The sequence below is a fragment of the Phlebotomus papatasi genome, chromosome 2, assembly GCF_024763615.1.
Source record: "Phlebotomus papatasi isolate M1 chromosome 2, Ppap_2.1, whole genome shotgun sequence".
NCBI classification, from domain to species: domain Eukaryota; kingdom Metazoa; phylum Arthropoda; class Insecta; order Diptera; family Psychodidae; genus Phlebotomus; species Phlebotomus papatasi.
Window position 1 is genome coordinate 44579129 of NC_077223.1, and position 13383 is coordinate 44592511.

Consider the following 13383-nt stretch of genomic DNA (forward strand, 5'->3'; position numbering starts at 1 on the left):
GGTTCCCCACCCAAACCAACTGTGAACAGCAATGTGACACCGTGACAGTGATAGATCATTGCAATTCGTCCTATGTTATACCATCTCCTAACACTCGAAAATTTTTTAGCGCTAAAGAATGGGAAGAAACAGCGTTGAAAGTCCTCAAGGATCGCCCAAGTTGATGGAGGCGCATAAAATTTTCTTGATACAAATTTGTGCCTTGTCACGTTTGAAATATTAATTACAAACATAATGATAGAGGGAAATGAATGGACTAGGGGGGTAGATGGTTTACAATTTTGTAGAGAAATTGTTAAAGAGTGTGTTTCACTAAAATTGTTTTAAAATTATTTATTTATTTTTAGAAGAAATTTTGGAAGGTTCTCAATCGATATGAACCGATTTATAAATTTCTCAAAACAGTTTTAATAGAACTGATTTTTAGATAAAATTTAGTTATCGGTTATGATTTGATTCATTACCGAAAATAGTTTTGCTACCTTTTACAACAAAAGGTAGTCTCGTGTCACACTTTAACTTTGTTTTTTTTTTTTTGTTTTGCAGACGTGTTACGAGATGGAACAGTACCTTAAAGATGAGCCCAAGCTGCAATCCTACAAAAAACTACCAACAGACCTCGATACACCATGGGATCTCTTCACAGCGCCCACTGTCTCAGCGTCGTGGAAGGTAGTGGACCCCCTATGTCTGGATGAGATCAACCTGAGCGAGCGACCCCTTGATTCCCTGTCCATGAGTTCGGCGTCATCGGCGTGTTCGGGTGTATCGTGGGATAGTTCTCTGAGTTGCGCTGTGGTGGTGAAAAAGGAGCGCCTCGATGACGAATACGAGGACAATTCGGATGGCTGCGAGGAGCATCCCTGCAAGATGCTGCAGACAAAAACAGAGAGTGCCATTGAGCTGAGGTTAGTGGCGCGAACTGCTGATCAGACTGACCTGCTACCTACGCTGACGCCACCCTCGTCGCCAGAATCGGTGCGGAATAATGGGGCATCAGATGCTGAATTAGCCCTCCTGGGACATCAAGGTATTTTAAGGGTATCACCCAGTGGTCACCTACCGCGAAGTGCTCTTGTACGGTTTACAGCAGCCGGAAAGAATGCTCTCAGTGTTACACGTTTCATCCAAGTCAGCCAACGACTACCCTCCGGCTCCACCACAGCGCATCGTACCGCCAATTCACCCAGTTCACCCACAGTCACAGGTAATTCCAAATGTCCTGACAACACATTTAGGCATATCCTCATTTTGAGATTCACTCTCAGAAATCCCGTGCCAACTTAACGGGTCCATTTATGGCAATGATGTCTTTCACCGGGATTACCATTTGCACTACTCCCATCGAGACATATTTTCCATCTTCGTCTTGAGATAAGGCGCAGTCTAAAGAAGAAAAAAAAAGAAAACCAGAAAAAGTGCACTTGCCAAGTGTCGAAGTGCTAAGAGAACGAATAAGCCATTCGACACTTTTCCAATGTTTGAGAAGCACTCATCCGTAGTACGAATTGAGAGTTATGCAAAATTCAATTCCTTCGATTTCTAGAGATTTTTCTCACTTCTCGTCCTCACACATTTTCACACAGATTAGACATGAAAATCTTGTTTTGCAAAAGAAATATTGAGATTTTCTCCTATGCCAAAAGCATTTGAATAATCTAGAAAAAAACTAAATACGTTTATTATGACAAATTTATAATTTTCAACTTAAATTTTCAACAGTTTTGAATAAATATTGTCTTAATAGCGTTAATAGCGCAACGGAAATCTTTGAATATGTATATACTGAAGCACACAGAAAATTGGAAAATTCTTAAACAGAAACACCCAGGAATTTAATTTCAAATCCCAGCCAATGAATGCCAATGCCCAAATTCTAAATCCTTGATCATTTAGTTTTAATTGTAATTTGCAAAACTCATGATATTTTTCAGCTAATGCTGAACTTAAACTCCCGATCTCTTAGCATCAAAGAGATAGGGATTCTAGCCCATTTCATTGGCAAAGAGCTTCTGAATTTCAACGCCTCGGGAATTCACGTCCAATTTAAGTTCCCGGAGTCTTATATATTCTTAAACTTAGAGTCACAATTTTTTGTATGATGGTTTTGAATGACTTTCGAAAACTTCTTATATAACAAGTATTGCAGAACTGCTTAGTACTTAACTCATATAATTCTCTTTACGAAAAAGTTTAAATAGTTATATATTTGTGCTCAGTATACAAGTTTGAAAAAAATTAGCCACAGAACAACTAGAATGAATTTTAATTTCAAATTATATATTTTTCGCTTTCGAATTCGACATAAATCAAATTTAAGGATTTCACAGTCAAAATCAAAAGTAATAAATTCGGTTGAAATGACAATGGGCAAAATGGGCAAAATGGTCCAACCTTTCGCCACGAATGATACCTATACGATCGAATAGGTATTGGAAAAGGTAACAACTTTTGTTCCAGGACCAGCCCCAAAAGTATGTAGGAAAAGCACTAGAGCATAAAACATATAATTAAGAAAAGTGACGATTTTTTTTTATAAAACTCCTTTTATAAAATAACAGTTTATCTTATGTTGGTCATTTCAAGGAACAATTTGTAAAGATTGAGCCCTGAGTAGATTTTTCTAAAACAAACTATATCTTTATCTCTTCATTTTCTCTGCAATTTTCCAGATTTACCTAATAAATCCTTGAATATTCTTGAAACTCATAAAAAGGATTGTATGTAGGGAAATGTCTGCTTAGTAAATATGCTCCTTGAAAGAAAAAGAGTTAGCCTCTTAAGATCACATGGTCCTTAAAGTTACCGTTATTCAAAAACATTGAATAATAATTTTAGAGTAAAAATATTTTAATTTAGCCATTATACTCTGAGCCTTTTGTTGAAATTCCTTTGGAAACGGTACCTTTTCAACCCTATGATCCTCAGCAACCCTAGCACCTTTTTTGAGGAGAATATTTCTTTTAAGGAGACAAAAGGACGCAATGCTTTTAATAGAATTAAAGAACATTCGAGGATATTTAAGGAAAATCTGGATAACTACAAGGAAAACGAAGATATAGGGGTATAGTTTCTTCTAGGAAAATATTCCTTGAGTTCTCCTTTAGAAATAGTTCTTTGGCACTGACAATTTACGATATACCGTTATCGAGAAAAAAAGCAAGTTTCATAAAAATAATTCCAACTATTTTTAAGAACTTTTATTTTAAGATATCACAGAAACTTGACGCGACGGACTATAAGTTTCTTCGAGAGATATGTTAAAGACACTCCAAGAACTCCCAAATTACCAATGGTTTCCCGTCATACAATTTTTTTTCTTCATTTTATTGTCCTGTAATGTTCCAAGGCTTTAAAACGCGATTAGTTTGTATGGGAGCCACCATATAGAGCAGTCAAAGGTAAAATCTAAAAATATAATATTTAAAGCTTAGGTCGCACATTAACTTTGACCCGACTTTTATTACGATTGGTTAAATCGTTTTCAAGAAATAAAATGTCAAACTTGTGAATTTTCAGAAGGATATCGCTAATTTCTCAAGGACTGACAGTCCTTTCTGATACGGGTCTCGGCAATTTTTAAGTCATACACCAATATCTACAAAATATCGGCTGGTCGCGATTATTTTTCAATCTAATATCCAAAATTATTGTACATTAGATTGAACTCTATAAATTACGCATGAGTAGAATACAATAAAAAAAAGTCGATTGTGAAAACTGCTCTCTCTTGGAGTTCGAGCAGTTAATACTACAAATTCGAGAATTTTTCATATTTATAATAAATTTTTTGTTTAATTGTTTAATTTATGTGAAAAATTAATTACAATATACTCATCTTCATTTTATTGTCATCCTTCATATTAGTTTTCTTTTCTCTCGTACTCTCAAATTTTAAAATAAAAATCAGAATAATAAAAAATGCTAATTTTTTTGAGTAAAATTAAAGTAACTGAATAATTTACAATGTTTTTAGTTCCTAACTTTCCTAACAATGAAAATGTAGACAACATTTCTCTTATAAAATCGGAATTATAATGCTAGTGAGAGAAAGTTGAAGGTTAATGAGAATTTTTAAAATGGAAAAATCGTCTAAAGAAAGTCCATGAACAAGTTTAATATGTTTTCAAAATGTCAGAACGACATCAACCACCAGTATTCAATGCCAAATTGATTTTTTTTTTGCAGGAAAACATCACCAAAGACAACATGACCACAGTCCAGACTCAAAGCGTCGGATACACAAATGCCAATTTCTTGGTTGTAAAAAAGTCTACACCAAAAGCTCACATCTAAAAGCTCACCAAAGAACACACACGGGTAAGTTTTGAATGTTTTTGAATTTTCAGTACTTTATACTTGTCTTTTGACTAACTAAAATAGCATTTGGAAATGGGATTAAATCGGAGAAAATGTTCTAAATACATCGAAATAGGAATATGGATTTGGAGTAAACTTTTATTTTGCTGCATCTCTGCGGTTTCCAGAATAATTGAACAACTTTTCTAATAACATGAGAGTGAAGAGCTTATCGGGGTTTGGGAAATGGGGAAAAGTTCTGAGAGAAACGATGATAGTTAATCCAAATTATATAGCATCTTGTGTGCTTCTAATTTACCGTATTGATTGCTATATACAGAACAGCTACAATAATATTGTATATATATCTTTGAGTGAAGAAATCCATCCTGGATTACTTTTCTATCCCTGCCAACACAGAGACAGAGAGAATATTCTTCAAATTTTCTCACAATTCTTGGAGTATTGTAGATTTTTAAGAAACCCCTTTTGAATAATTCTAAAATAAATTATCTCAATTTAAGACAATAAATATTTTGCTAATCGTTATTGATGTTTTGTGGATTTTTGTGCTTTATAAATAAGCACATGCCTTCCTCCTTATGGTACCACAAAAAAAGCAACTCCTGGCAAATACCAATACTTATTTCCCCAAGTTGATTGATGAGCCACAGCCGCAAAAGAAATTGAACACACCAAAGATATTTGATTTATTTGTACTTCATTAGTGAATGGGGATCAAGTGTATTTCTTCCACTAGGCAAATGTTTCATTTGCAGAAAGTTCAGCACAATAAACATACTTTGTACCAATTGTTATGTGTTCCTCTTCAAACTTTCTGGAGTTTCTGCTACAAACTTCCAATCCTCCCAATTTCAGAATCATTGAGGCACTTGGAGGCGTTTGTGAGTGTCAAATGGTTGTGATTGCTTAATGGATTAATTATTTTTTAATACTACCCCATTGAATTTAAGTGTGCCTCCGGTGTTTCATTTAGTGGATTTATGTGACTCCGCATTGTTTCATTGAATTTGAATGTATGCCGTGTATGCTAAAGTAATCTGTTTTTGGGTGAATTTATCTTTAAGAAACAAATAATTTTAGATAGGGTAAGTGTGCCAAATTTCGGCATAGTTGCATGCAAGCGCCAAAGTCTCAAGTTTGAAATGTAATATTTTTAATACAAATTGATTTTTTTATTCCTTATTCTTAAGGAGTGTTACTAGGAACCTTGTAGACAGTTTACCGTCTTTATTTGCTCTAAAATCATTTTTAATACATTTTAAAATCAATAAAAATGTAGACATAGCTTTGGTGGCCTATTTCGGCCACCTTCATTCTCAAAGCCTCATTATCAAAGCCTTTTTTACGTCATCTCGTTTGTCGAAGATACATTTTTTGTTATTTTTTGCATTGTATAATCTCTAGAGTATGTAAAAACTAAAAATTCATGGAAATTTGAGGAACACAAAAGTTGGCCGGAATTGCAAGTTGGCCGGAATTTGGCACACTTATCCTATTTGTATACGATATTTCATTTCTAGAACTCAAAATGTATCTATATATTGCATTGTTTAGAATGAATGCAGACACAGGAATAAATGCAGTTAGCAGAGTTGCATATCCAACTAGCGACATATGTAGACACCGGTGTTGGTCAAAATTCCGAAAGCGAAAATACTGAGTCAAAATGTCAAAATCCCGAAAATCCAAAGTCCCGAAAAACCAAAATCACGAAATCTAAAATCTCTAATGGTTAAAATCCTGAAGGAGATAAGACTCTACGGAAGATAATGTGCAAAATAATTTCTTAAAACTTTCTCTTTGCGTCCAACTCCTTTGATTTCGGCTATTCGGGATTTGGACTTTTCGGGAATTAGGCTTTTCGGAATTTTGGCATTCGGGATTTTAGCGCTTATCCACTGTGGCCCATTTGGAATTTTGGCTTTTCGAGATTTAGACCCATTCGGGGGCTATTTGAGTTTTCGACCCATCCTAGACTTTGGTTTTCGGGATTTTGGCATTCGGGATTTTGGCTTTCGGGATTTTGGCTGGGAACCGTATACACATTTCGTCACAATGTCATTTCATTAGATGTTTATAGCTAATTGAAAGCGTTCAGACTTGCCAGTGAATCTAAACTTGTACTCCAATCGGTTTATAAATAAGTCCTCTAAATCTGAGCAATGCTTTGACCGAATTTCGGCCTAGATTTTCTCCAAAACATATTTATACATGAAAATAGAATGGTATTAAAATTTCATAGAAATTCAAAATGTAAACACCATATGTTAAGTCTCAAGTGAACGGATAATATACTAAGAATACTGTATTTCCATTTTAACGGAAAAATAACGGAAATTTACAACGAATGCTTTTACAGGCAAGGAAAAGCATATTAAGTGTTTGGACCCGGAGGCTGGTCACCAACGCTGTGAGGCCCACGGACGCGTGGTATAGGGGGCTATCCGAACTGAATAATATTTTTATTATTATTATTAAATATTAGTGTTTCTTAAGATACGATTTTGAGATGATTTATACAACGCAACGGCCTGAATTGGTTTTATATTAATTAAACTAATTTAGCATGGTGCGGTTTGAACTTATCCCTCTCAGAACAGTCATATAATATTGCCAATTTTTATGAAACACCATCGAATACTAAAAAAGACTATTTCGAATTTTTTCACATTTTTTTTTAATATTTCCAGAACTTATAATTAGTTCTTACCATAATTAGGCTAAAAAATAAATAAAGAGGAGAGTGCTAATGGATTAAAAGGGTTAAAACACTTCAAAAGATTTCTCTATACAGTGCTTTATCTTCAATCAAAAAATAATAAAAAAAAAAACTGTTCGCAATTTGTGAAAAGTTCTGTTGCTAACATCTTCCATGTAAAATTATTCCAAAATTCAAAAGAATGCGTGCTTGCAATTCTTCTTTTAACTGGCTTTGTGAACTTTTTTTCCACATTTCTGTGGCCAACGTTCCCATATTTTTCAATAGGACTATAGGGACTGGGACAATTCAAAGAAGAGATTCCTGGCCTGACAATAAAAACTATGGGAATGTCGGAAGTGTGGAATGACGTAAATCAATATTTTTAATAAAATAACTTTGGATGTCAGAATGGAGACGATGAAATTCATGGGGAGAAAAGTAAAGATGAAATGCAATTTTGAGACATGATGAACTTTATTCCATTCTTCAACTTTGATCATTAGCAAAAAGGGAAGACTGGGGGTAGAGTGAGAATTCCAGCAGTTGTAGTGACATTTTATTAATTTGAATTTTTCACTGTGAAGCTTGAGATTGGAGACGACGCGCTAATTGGAAAAGTGTGCACCATTGACACTTCCGCTTCTTCCATCGCGTACACCAACTTCTTCCATTTTTGTTGTCATTCTCATTTACATGACAATGTCTTACGCGACAAAGTTTTACCGCACCACCCTACTAGCCCTTCGTCATACATCCGAATAATTCATCTCCCTCTCTTCATCCCTCATTCCCTCATTATTGCCAACCGAATAGCGGATACGCCAATAAACGACTGAATTTTATTGTATTCCATCCACTGAGCTCTAGTTAATAAATTTTGTGGCTGGGAAACATGGAATGTACATATAAATTAAGGGGATGGCAACCGAGAAGCTCCAATTTGACTAATTTCTAATCTATATGCAAAAGGTGTTTTCGGAAATTTGCTCAAAGTGATAGATAAACTCCTGTGGTAATATACGCTTCCTCAAGTTTTAATGATTTTGACATGGTTTTACATAGTTAATACATGAGGATTATTGCACGAGTGAGGTCCCACATACAAAATAAGAAGTATATTTACTCGACATTTTACCATCAAATCAACTTACTCCTTCTTTCAATCCCAACTTAAATTAGGGATCGGATATTTTACGCAAATGAAGTACTCTCATAAAGTTAATCCCCAAACACCTAACAAATCCTATTACTAATTTTGTATACGTTAAGTGGTAATAAGTATAAATGATATACGAGATTTAGTTGCTAAAAATAACTATATAAATTAGGAACTTTAGGGATGCTATGAAAAAATTATAGTAACAATAAGCTATTAAAGACTTTCTATCACACTATACGTCTGCCGCCGACTTAGCGACAAAGACCTGCTTCTATATCGTAAATGCAGAAGAGTTTCTTTATAAACTGTATATTTTTTCATGATTGCAAGACTGGATGTATGGCACATCCACAACATAAATTCTTTTTAAGGCATAATTTCATTTATTAATCCTGAAAAACAAAATAAATAATATTTAAAACATTATGCAAATCTCTAGGATTTGTTTAAAGCCGGGCTGATAGACATAAATAATTCGGATACTACCTTGAAACTAAGGAAATCACAAAAATGTGGTCCTGTAAAACTTAGAAATGAGATGAGACCTTTTCACATATTACACTTCTCAGAAATAGTAGATCAAAGCAAAATTTCCCAAAAAAAAAGCAAAACAGTATCGAAGAAATACCTATTGGGCAGAGAACATTTTTTTAATTTGGATATTGGACCTTGGAAAACTTTTATTAGAAAGAATACATAGGCATTTTCTCACTAGGAGAAAATATCCACCTGATAGCCTTTAAAACTCATCGTATAATTAAAAATAACCTCACGACGTATTTTTGATCGGTTTTGGATGGGAAAGGAAGGGACTGGGGAAAATGAAGATAATATTAATGATTCTTGAATTTAGCTATAAACAATTTCCCAATGACTACAAGTCGTTACCTTTTGATAGCTCTGGTGATGACTGTTTTTCTTTACTGAAGTCACTAATCGCAAATTGCGATCTCAAGCAGTTTAATTAACTAGTAAGCTATTTTCAAAACTCATACTTATTATTCTGATTAATCCAAAATACATGTGTAAAAACTAAATACAAATTTTCACAGGTTTTCAGTTCGATATTCAGTTATCAAAATATATTATCCATTACGATATCAAGAATGCATTCATAGTAATATCTGGAAACTTGGCACTTTTCGGTACCAATCTTATCGCTACAGGCATCTATAAATTCATCAAGCCGCTCCTCTAAAATCACAGAACCAAGTCTTTCCCTCCAAACATCCATCTGGAAGGCATTGGATTGGTCCAATATACCAACCTTTTTGGAAATGCAGTCAGAAAAGCAATTCAAAAAGGGACCAATTTTGTCAAATTTCATAGCGATAATGTTGTCTATATCCTCTGGGCCGTTGATACTATCAAATCCACAAGGAATCCCATATTTCATGAGTGCGTCTTGTACCCTATTTTTCTGACCTTTCACCTATAAACGTACAGCAAGAAAAATATCACAATTTGATAAGGACTATAGGGTCTAAATTTAAAGTTATAAACTCACTGGTGCACATAAAACTAAAAGGAAACCCAAAAAAGCTACAGAAAACTTCATTTTAACTTCAGTACACTTAGAAAACTGAGACTGTACTTGATTTCGTATATAACTGAGAAATTCATAGCAAAATTCTGGCATTTTATAGTAAAATGTCTAACCAGGAAGATAATGTTTTTGTGTTTTCACATTTCGTTTTGTAAAGATTTAAGCGTGTACAGTTTAATTTATTTGATCAAAAAGTAAGCACATATAATTAAATATTTTGATACTATTTGACCGTGATCTTTAATTTATAACACTCGTGTGTCTTACAATAGTTTTTCAGGGAATTTTCTGACTCAGCTTATTTGATTGGCCTGCATTTGAAGAAAAACATTAAAATAGGGCACAAAGTCGAGAATTTATTAAGATATAAACTTAGATTTTTGCTTATGATTCATCCTAGAAAAGTCTAAAAACGCATTTTTTTAGAACATTCACAGAACAAGTGGTTTATTAGGTCAACAAATAAAAACAAGTCTGTTTTTTAATTCATCATATAGAATATAGTAATCTCTAAGTAAGACTTTAGGGGAAATTGAGGCAGTAGTATACAAGAGGTAGTTTAAAACACAGATTTTTTTGTATGCACTACTTGAATTTATGTCAATCATTTCTTCAGTGGACAAAAATCCCTTTTTATAGCATCTATGAATTTAATAGGGCCTCGTCATCTGAAGTCTAATATTTATTTTATAAAATCACAGTGTTTACAACTACTCCGTGTTTATTACTGCCCCAGTTACTCCTATAGCAAAATGTCTTCTTAAGACTTAATTGTATATAATTTCTTTTTACTGTTCAAAATGCATTTTATATTTTACATTTTATAATGCGAAAAATGTACAGCGAGAATTTTCTTAGTTAATTTATCCATTGTCATCTTGATCACCATTATAATGTGAAACAGAAATAAATTTTCAAAAAACTCGTATTTTTTTACGAATGCACCTAATCGCGTAAAGTTTAACGGCTAGAAGAAGGTTTAACCCTTTAACGACGAGACACTTTTTACGGACTGAAAATCAACAATAAAAATTAAACTGGGAAACATAATGAATGATAAGTCTTACATTTAACTTTGGAAAGTCCAACAGAATCTGATTCGGTGTATTTTGTAGCTCTATGGACGATAGGGACAAAAATAGCCCAAAAATTTAAGTAATTTTTCTGACAATACCAATGAATAATATTTTTCGCTTTAATGAAAAATATTACGTATAAGTATTGTAGTTTTTATTGCCAAAAGGGTTTGCTTAAAAAAATTTGAAGTATAAAAAATAAATAAAATCAGTTATGAATTTGAGAATTCAAAAATTCGCAATTTTTTAGCTTAACTATTTACTACATAGCAAATAGCTAGAGATTTGTAAAAAATATTCTAGATTTCTTATTTTTTCTGAATACAAGGGTCTTTAATGAAAAATTGAGCACTAATAAAGAAATACCAAAATTATGAAGACTCTTTAGGATTGATTATAACAACTTTAAGAATGTTACTTTAAAACAGTCTTTTTGCTTTTTAATTCGTCTTTTCCCAAAATGGAAAAAGTTAATTTGCAGTTCCTTGGAAAGTTTGATGAGCAAATTTGCAGGGCTATGTCACGAAATTTGACTCTTCAAAATATGCCTTGGAAATGGTTGGAAAAGGATTTGAAGGAAGAATGCATGAATGGAAGTGAATTTTGCAGGAAGTTGAGTACATATGCATGAACTACCTGTTGATTAATTTTCCATCCTCATGCACCCTTAGCAATGTTGAGAATCTTTTGTCTTCCAACAAGTACCTACACATTAAGTGAAACTATCTACACCACAGAAATTATAATCCTTAACGAGATGAATCATTTAAAAGGTTTTCGTTCGTGGAATGACAAGCAATATGGAACACTTTATACACCCGAAATAATTGAAATAATTTACCTTGATATAGAAATTCCATATTATTCTCTTAACTTTGTGCCGATGGAAATTCTTTGAATATCAACTCTGCTCAACTTTCCAGCTATGTAGAATATAGTAAAATTTAATCCATGCCACAAAACTTTTATGGCACCCTAAAATAGTTGCAATGCAAAAATTCTTTGCTATTTGTTGGTGCTTCCATGTAGAATTTGCGCTGGAAGACAAAAAGTTCACAGACGTATTTTTTTTTAATTAAAAATCAATTCATAATTATTCAATTTTAAAGATTACAAGTCTTGCATTGGTTAGTTGACCTCAAAAATCAGTTGTAAGGCAATAAAAATAAAAATATAGTGCAAAAAGATCCTTTGCGAAATTCTTGGACTTGTAAATACGATGCAACTTTATTAATGTATGAAAAAAATCAAAACTACTTTTAGTTTATAGTATTTTAGCTATGACTTCGAACATTTCCCAAAGAGAAGGACGCTGTGTCACCCATTTTTATTACTAGACTTGAGTAATTTCTCCATTTTATTGCTCTAACTCTACAGTCATAATAATCCTTAGATTTTTTTCCATCTCGTAGTGTCTAACATCCAATACTTGAGACTCATTTTTAGATACATGTATATTTGCAAATAAGTTGATTTCCAAAGATTTCGTTACGCTATTTATCCATTTCTCTGTACTTTACAAGGGCCGGAGACCAAACGGTTGGAGATAGCAATGTGGAGTTTTTAGAGCACCCTACCGTTGAATCAACTTTCAGTATATCTACAATAATATTCGTTTTTCCACCATACTTCCCCAGCCTGTCCTACCCTGTTTTCACACTGCTCCAATTTTTTGTAATGTTTTGTAATGGAATATGATACAGGATTAATATAAATTCAAAAAACATTCTAAAATTATTCCTCCATATAAAAATGCACTATCGCGAAAGTTTTTTTTTGTTTAAAGTTTCTTAAAATACCATTTTGCATTTAAACTTTTGAAGAATGCTTTACAGTAATTTGCCTAAATATTTCTTTTTCTTCAGTACCTTAATGAAAAATCTCCATATTTTCGTGCCCTATCGCATGGCACATCCTTGCGAAACCCCTTTGTACAACAGTAGCGTTTCCTGATGAATCCTCGAAGGCAATAAATTAAATTTTCGACAGAGAAGGTTTCGTCAAATATTGACCAAGGAGAAATTACAATAATGAAAAGAAATAATACAGAAATGAGAAGAAGGAAAGATGGAAAAGTTGACATACACAAATATTTTACCAAATATCCTTTCTTTATGCTCCCTGTTGACTTGTCATGTGAAAATTTTGCCTCTGTACCCTCAAGGCACTTTTTCTTTTGCACAAAAATTTTGCTCGGGTTTTCGTATTTTAAAACCAATTGTTGCCACAGAGTCTTTACAATATTAATTGTATTTTGTATCGTTGACAAATTGCCAAAGATAATGTTTTAATTAAGTTGAGTAAATGCCATGATTATTCTCTCAAGGACTCTTTTTTATTCAATTACTCGTGGAGGATGTCAAGGGTGTGAGGTACTGGTAAATATTCAGATTGAATGGTTTTGTCTCTGGGGGATCATTGTGATGTTGGGAGTTTGATAGTCTCTAGCAGCGAATTGTGTGGGCGAATGACAATATATTCAATCTGCAGATCGAGCCAGTTGATTGACGGTTTAATCATTTTGTAACAGCCACATATCAATAAACACGTCTCGAATGTCTGTCTTGATTTATAGGCA

General features: G+C 33.4%; 1 protein-coding gene across 2 annotated transcripts in view; it reads left to right on the top strand.

Moving 5' to 3' along the window:
* LOC129801239 (Krueppel-like factor 7) overlaps positions 1 to 13383 on the top strand; it is a 364143-nt gene that overhangs the window by 327998 nt on the left and 22762 nt on the right. For both annotated transcript variants that reach the window (XM_055846121.1, XM_055846122.1), the window contains exons 2-3: positions 547 to 1207; positions 4189 to 4320. In XM_055846121.1, coding sequence (XP_055702096.1) covers positions 547 to 1207; positions 4189 to 4320 — 793 coding nt within the window. The remainder of the gene's footprint in view (positions 1 to 546; positions 1208 to 4188; positions 4321 to 13383) is intronic.